This window comes from Neolamprologus brichardi, chromosome 11, assembly GCF_056152115.1.
Source record: "Neolamprologus brichardi isolate AB-2024 chromosome 11, ASM5615211v1, whole genome shotgun sequence".
Taxonomy (NCBI): Eukaryota; Metazoa; Chordata; class Actinopteri; order Cichliformes; family Cichlidae; genus Neolamprologus; species Neolamprologus brichardi.
The window spans coordinates 1,846,703-1,854,558 of record NC_142114.1 but is presented as its reverse complement, the minus strand read 5'-3'; the positions used below and the strand labels follow the sequence as shown (position 1 = coordinate 1,854,558).

The 7,856-nt window shown below is 42.8% G+C and overlaps 1 protein-coding gene across 1 annotated transcript; it reads right to left on the bottom strand.

Moving 5' to 3' along the window:
- Positions 1-252: 252 nt before the first annotated feature.
- On the bottom strand, positions 253-3,855 carry id4 (inhibitor of DNA binding 4). The gene is made up of 3 exons (XM_006795986.3): positions 3,110-3,855; positions 2,465-2,530; positions 253-1,764 (listed from the first exon to the last, which is right to left on the bottom strand). The coding sequence occupies exons 1-2, from the start codon at positions 3,485-3,487 to the stop codon at positions 2,483-2,485; spliced, it is 426 nt and encodes a 141-aa protein (XP_006796049.1). The 5' UTR covers positions 3,488-3,855; the 3' UTR covers positions 253-1,764; positions 2,465-2,482.
- Positions 3,856-7,856: the final 4,001 nt, after the last annotated feature.

Sequence of the window (7,856 nt, the reverse complement as noted above, 5' to 3'; positions counted from 1 at the left end):
GTTGTTGCAGCCGTGTGTGTGCGGCTGAATTAATAAAGGCTCAGAAAACAAAAGGCTTAAACCCTAAATCCTGTAAAGCAGGTTTAAGGACTAACAGTATGAGAAGTCTGCAACATACTAACTTTACCCTCCCTTTATTTTCCAGGGAACTAAATGAATAAATTACACTGCACCTCTCTCCTTCTCAGCACTTCAGGTGCCAGTGAAATAAACCGCAATGCGCCCCCTGAGACAACACTCGAGACGACACAATTCTTCCTGGAAACTTTTAATTGTTTTGACAACTCCTCATAAGCCAGTGAAGGTCAAGTCCGACAGTGCAGCTGACAGTAATGTACAAGTGCCCTCTCACACTGGCAGGAGGGTGGTGAGGTAAATTCGGTGTTCAATGTCATGAAAAATAAAGATTCTTGTTTTCTTTACTCCACTTTTATATTAATAATGACTGGATGACTCTCCAGACTTTTCACATCCGCGTACAGACGTCTCCGTTCCAAAGAACAACAACAGCAACAAAAAAAAAAAGAGTCTGTTAATGTTCACATTTGGAACCAATTTATAACCAAAGTTTAATGATTTCTTGGCGTCAATCATTAACTTCTCAAGGAGAAGCTCTGATTGCACAAATCTGAGAGTGTGTTGCAGTGATTTTTTTTTTTTTTACATCGTAAACACTGTAAGAAGTGCCGTAGTTATTATGATCACTTTTTAACAAGAGTGCAATGTAACAGAATCAAATTAAGCCCCCCCTCTCTTTTTCTTTTCTTTCTTTCTTTCTTTTATAGATCAAACAGCAGGCCCACCCATCTCTCTGAGTGGGTCAAAGCTGTCAAAGTAAATGAGTACAAAAAAAAAAAAAAGATTCAAGAGAAAGCTGAGCAGGTCAAATAATCAAAGAACTCGTGTTTGAACTCCACCACGTATCTACACAGGCAGGGCTGCTTCAGTGCACATTCAATATCTCTGCAATGAGCCTGACATGCTACATATTAAACTAGTCCAAAGAACACTGCAAAGAGTTAACTGATATCATCATGTGAGGACATTATTGGCAGAGCAAAACCACGTTCATTCACTAAAGTGTAAACACAATATTTACATAATGACAGAAAAAAAAAAGGTTTTAATAAAAATATCTTATAATTACAATAGTCTATTTTAAGCATATAAGTCTTCCTTTCACATACTTTTATAGAACATTTGCGTCTCTATATTTACAATCGTATTTGTCTCGAATCGGAATTGTTCTTCTTTACAATATCAAACATTTTAAGAAACCAGGGATGGCAATCCCTGTTCAACACAAATCATCTATTTTAAACAATAGATGTCCAAAAAAAAAAACATGTACAAGGATTTTTCGCAGTTTAGTAAAGCTTTAAACTGGAGTCATTTTTAGTTACTCTTTAAGCACAATTCACAAACAGTTTTCATAGCTGTTGATAGATGGGTTTCCAACAACAACAACAACAACAACAACAAAAAACTTGTCAGCATGGGGATCCCATATTTTCACTCTTTTTGGGGAAAAAAAAAGTGACAAGAAGTGAGAGCAACTTAAGCAGGAGGAAGGATGGGGAGATGTCTACACACTGAGTCCTTGTTCAATGGAACAAAAAAAAAAAACTGATATGAATAGTGATTTTATTTGGGTTTAATTCCTCCCAGCGGTTTTGAAATCCCCTTGTGATTGTGCCTCCAGTTGGGTGTGAGTCCCTGGCGAAGCTTTGCTGGCTTTGGAGCGGCTCTGTGCAGCCTGCACACCTGTGGAGGGGATGAATAGAGGCGAGGGGGGGTGAGCTGCAAAGCTCCAGACTGACTGGCGCCACCGACAAAACAGAGGCCATGCTTGATCAACAACCCAAAACAAACCAGGTCAAACAACAACCACACAGCCCCTTGGGCTGTTCGGCAAGGCTGGTGAGGACCAGCCGGGACTCTCTAGAAGGCTGTGGAGTGTCTCGCTGTAACACACACCACCTACATTCTCTTAGTCCTGTCCAGGTGTGTTTGAATTCAGTGCTGTAAATCTGGTTTAAACGCCAGGAACTGAGCAGAGTGTATATGACACTGAGCCAGAGAGAGGGGGGAGGAAAGAAAGTGTGTGTTTGTGCATGTGTGTAAGAATGAAAGAGAGGGCAAGCTGAGGTTTTAACCCTCTCTTCTTCTGAGATTGCTACACCAGTGACAGTTATTGCGCAAAGCACAGCTGCATCTGAGGCTGGTGCCAATTTCATGTTCCTCAATTATTATTTTCCTTGACATCTACTGGCCTCCCCAGAGCACTCTAGAGATTGTCAATCTACACCACATATAGGCTACAGTATTCAAATTACTGAGGATGTCTCGCTAACCACCAAATACGGTTGCATTTTTTATGTTTATAAAAAATAAATGCATAAAAAATTAATAATGTTCACAAATATTGAAAATAATATAGCAATAATATTTTACACCCACTTACCAATGCAGTGCTCAAGTCTCAGCGACATAAAATCGAGTCCTCCGGCTTTTTGACTATAGACGTCCTCTACAGAAAGATAAAGAAGAGAAACAACACGTGAAACGATGTCGCTCTTGTGGATGACAAAACTAAATAAAGGCAAGGCCCTAAGCCCTGAAAATAATAATAATAAATGGCATACAGCAGAGCGGCAGAAAATTATCTCCCATAATAAATTCTCTTATAGCCTATTGAATAACAAATTGCCCTTATTGTGCGCAGTGGAGTGGGCTGCGGGCTGAGGTACTTCACCAATCCTGGAATAAGGTGGGCCTCTGACACACACTGCCATTATCATGCAAATCATACGGCCCGCAATCAAGTGCGCAATCTAACCCACGTCAAATGCGATTTTTACGCATGATTTTTCAAGCCTCTGATAAGTGCTGTATGACATTCTGATTTTTTTTTCTGTCCTTTTTCACTAACACTGGAAGGACAATGACACATAACGAGTATGACGTGCTTTGTCTGAGTCTGAGTGGCGAACGGCAGTCTGGCACCGGGAGGTAAACTGGGGTCCCCCCCCCCGCCCCACCTCCTCCTCCCCGGTCAGTCCCGGTGAAAACGGGGCGAACCGAGAGGCTCCTCCTGACTCCAGCTTACCTGGTGCTGATCAATGTTGAGCACCGTCAGTGGTGTCCTGCTGGGGTTCGAGGCTCGAGGAGGGCAGGTCCCGGTCAACTGAGGCTGTTGTTTATGGAGAGAAGGGTGCGTCTCCAGGGCCAGCTGCAGGTCCAGAATGTAGTCTATGACATGCTGGAGGATCTCCACTTTGCTGACTTTCTTATCCTGCGGAATGGTGGGCACCAGGCGCTTCAGCCGGCTGTAGCAGTCGTTCATGTCGTACTGCAGGCAGAACAGGTCCTCTTCTTCCATCCTGCACCGGGCGATGTTGAGGCTCTGCTTCGACAGATAGTGCAGGGAGAGCTGGCTGCCGCTGGAGGAGGAGTCCTGGGGGCGGACTGGAGTAACAGCCTTCATCTTAGATAACCAACGGCTCAGAGAGAAGCAACGACAAATCGAGCAATTACACTACTGGTGGCGAGAGGTATTTTAAGATTATAGCACGTCGCTGTTAACACAGAAAAAAACTAATACGGCCGCAAATTAGAGAGAGAATAAGATAACGAAAAGGCGGAATTGTAGCCTGTCAACACATCCCGTTGAGCTTCGTAGTTCCTCTTACTTCAGCAGGCTCGATGTGAAAGGAATGAATAGATTTCCTACATTTATAGAGGAGAGGGGAGGCGCCAATCCAGCCGGCTGACAGATCAGGGAGAGAAGCTGGTCAATCACCAGCAGTCCGCTGCCCACCGACCCGACAACGGAGCCGAGAAAAAGGCGTGTCTCATTCTCTGTGCGCTGCGGTGGGCTGTCTATCGGTAGGAGGAGTGTGTGTGTGTGCACGCGTGACTGACTGAGAGAGAGAAAGAGAGTGGCGATCGAAAGCAATGAATTACAGCGACGGTATACTGCCGCCGTCCAAAGGCAAAAGTCTCAATTTGTCTTTTCGACCAGCGGTACAAGGGGTCTGTCGTAAGGGAGCAAATATGGGATCGATCCTGACAGAGGTGATGGTATATATGCACAATTCACCAGGCTGATTAGCGCTGGATTGCATCTTTAGTGTTGTAGTCATTGATGCGTAATTACGCACAGCCTCGCTGGTATTGATCTCTCCGGTGACGGATGATCCCGAGCCAATCTATCTGCACATAAAAAACAAACAAACAAAAAAACAAATAAACGACCCCCCTCCCAAACAAAAATAAAAAAAATATAATTCGAAACAAAAGCTTCTGTTACAATCAGCAGTAAGTTTTCTGGTCCTAGTGAGATCTTTTATCAAATGAGGTGCTGTTAATACAACATTCTATTCGAATTTTGTTACACATATGTTTTTAATCAGATTTATTTCGAGAAAGTAAGGAGAGAAAAGGAAATAATTCTAGTTCAACATAATCGTCGACTGAATGAATTGTTATGACTTCATATAACAAACAAAAAGACTTTTCTCTCAGCTTTTCCTGCATGGTTGCAGCTCTAGGGGAGGCTGGACAGGCCAATTTGGCGGCGCCTCCTTGCCATTCCCTGCCCCAGCTGTGCGTTATTGTGCCTCCAACATTCCTCCGCTCTCCGGGCCGCGTCGCCGCTCCGCTCCCTCCTTTACAGCCGCCTATTGAGTCGCCCCGCCGGGCAGACAGCCTGGCGCCACGCATCGGGACCTCATCCACTCACACCCAACTCTTCTTTCTTTCTTTCTTTCTTTCTTTCTTTCTTTCTTTCTTTCTTTCTTTCTTTCTTTCTTTCTTTTTTAAGGTTTAATGTCCGAGACTTTATGGGAACCTCTACATTCTCCCCAGTCATGAATATTGAAAAGCTTAAATGGCTTTAAATGGGCATTTTCCTCTTGTCTCCCACCCTCTGTCTCTCTGTTTTTTTTTGTTGCCATGGGAAGTGACTATTCTGCTCAGTAATGTTTGCAACCATGTTTGACTCAAGGGCTACCATCAAAGAGATCAGTGGTCTGCAGCTTTGATGGTAGTCCTTCCACAAGCAAGATGGTGCATGAAGTCTCCATACATGACAGGCAGGTAATGGACGAGGTCTATCAGCAAAACACTGTCCCATTTGGCCTCAGCAATGATTCAGTGATCCTGCTATTTTGACCATTTATGTCCATAATGAAATAAAAAGTTGGAGATTTTCCTCAGTTTAGATTCCAGGGTTCTGGCATCCTTACTCAAGGCTAATGGGATGCAAAATGTTGCCGCCAAGAAAACTAGCGCCCCCCCCTGTCGGCAAAATAATTAATCTTAAGTTTTCATGAAATTGTAAACGGGCTAAAAACAGAAGACTTTATGGGACTGATGTGAGGTATTCAAATGCATTTTTCTCAGGAAATCCTCAGTTGGTTACTATTTAAGGACTTAGCAACCAAACTGCAACACTTTGTTGATTTGTTGGGACCTTTACTAATTTCATTGTCCTACTTGTGTTAATGCAAAAGCAGCTTCAACAACTGCAAATGAACCACACTTTGATTATACTTGTGTATTTATGACTGACACTACCTTTGAAGATGAGATGATGTCGTAGCAAATGAGAATCAGAGAAACGTTATTAATCCCAGAGGGAAACTGAGGTGCCATAGCAGCATACATACAACAGACAACAAAGCCATCGTATAAAATCAAGTGTAGGAATAGGGCTAAAAATAGATTAGTATAGAGATATAAATATAAAATTACATTACAGGTGTAATGGGTGCACAGGTGGGCAAATTTACCTTTTGGTGTACAAACAGTGACAGAGTGCAGTGAGGTGTGTTCAGTCCAGTTCAATATGTTAAGGTCTGAGGTAGACGAGTCTGCTAACAGCTTGAAGAAACAACGTCCTGTGTTGTTCCTTTAGACAGCGAGGTGGAAGGACTCTGTTGCTGAAACTGCACTTTGCATTGTCCAGTGTGTTGTGGACTCTTAGGTGGTTTTTTGGAGCGGGTTTGCAGATGATTAAGAAACAAGTATGAGAAGAGAAGATGGTACAGATGCACCTTTTTTACAGTGGCAGGGCACAAAATAGCTCAATAACCATGCTAGCATGTTGCTAGCTTGAATGAATTGAGATACAGCCCTGATCAGAGGACTTTAAGATGCTGTTAACAATATCCTGTAAAGAAAAAACACATATCATGATGAAGATGGCCTCTTCCAGGATGACAGTGTCTGCCTCTGTCAGACTGGCAAAGGAGTCATTTAGGGATTTGATGATAATGAAAGTTGTTGTGGACTTCACAGTCACCAGGTGTCCACCCACAGGAGATTTTGCTGTGATATGCAAGTTGGGTTTTGTTGTTGTATTTTTGGATAAGTTTTAGTTTTTTTTCTATCCCTCCAGCAGAGCAGCAGAAACGTTAGGAGTCAAGGTCCAAATATGTCATTATGTTGTTTTTCGTGTGATGTGTCACCCATCTGTGCACCACAAGGACATCCTGGCATATTCTGGTGTGCCACCTGGATGACCGCACCTTGACGCAACCTCTTTCCCTTCTTTTGTTCAAGTATTTGAGGTTGATTAAGGTTCAAGGAACAACCTTGTTATGGGCTTTAGAGTTTGCTGTGTCCTCTGCGTGTGGCTAATGTATGCATTCAGGAATGTAAACAAGATGCACTCTGACTCTTTGTGCTCAGTAACCTTGTTATATTCTATTCTTGCCCGTCTTTAGCCCTGTACCCAGTTAACGGTGCATGCATTGACCTCAAATTTAACACACGCAATAATTCACAGGGCGGAAACAGGGCTTTGTCTTTGTGTTTGCTTTTGGGTGCTTCTGTTGCATGCACTTCTCTAATTGTTGCCCTTCTGGCTCTGCTTCCCCAAAGGTTCATCGCACTGTTGACTGGGGACTGGAGCTTGGTAACTAGAGACTCATTAGACCATTCTAGATAAGCATCTTAGGTGAACCTCTCTCTGTTGTGGCTACACAGTGTGGAAACACAGATCAGACTACTAACTTTGCCAGTCTGTTCTTCCTAATAAACTGCTTGTATGCAAAGTTAGGAGTGGAGCTAGTAGATTAAGTCTTGCACTAACAGCCTTTCAGCTAAATCCTCTTGTGCCGGGCCACAAGTGCAGCAACTATGTACAAAGTGGAAATTGCACGATGGCCACATCTGTGCAAGAGGTGGGATGTGGTTAAAGTTGCAGTGGGTGGTGACACACACACACACACACACACACACACACACGAGAAAGATGTGACTCAACACCTCCTATTGCATGTCTGTATTGAAACCATGAGATTATATCTTGAGGCGTCAACACCTTACACCACATTTGCTTTTATGAATGTTAGTCTTTTCTTTAGGTTATTTTCAGAATAAAAGTTCTGAGCATTAGAATGAAGAGTTCAAATTTAAAAAGGAAAAAGAAATTATAATAGCTTTACCGTAATGGTTCGGTATAAAACTGGCATTTCATTCCACTGGCTAAAAGGTAAATCAGAACCTATTAGCCAATCAGTGTATTTGACCCCAGTGTGCATACCTAGACCACACCTTACATTCAGATATAAATGATAAATAATAGTTCGAACCTAATGAAAGCACGGAGCAACTGCACTCTGATTTGCTGTCATGGTTTTCAACAGCAGGTACACACACACACACACACACACACACACACACACACACACACACACACACACACACACACACACACACACACTTGGAGTACTACCAGAAGAACAAATAAAAAAAGAAAAGAAAAACAGTCATATATTTTTTTTTCACCTTGACCTTTGTGCATTATTTTGATTATCCAGTGAGGCGTGACAAGAGATATCGTGAAC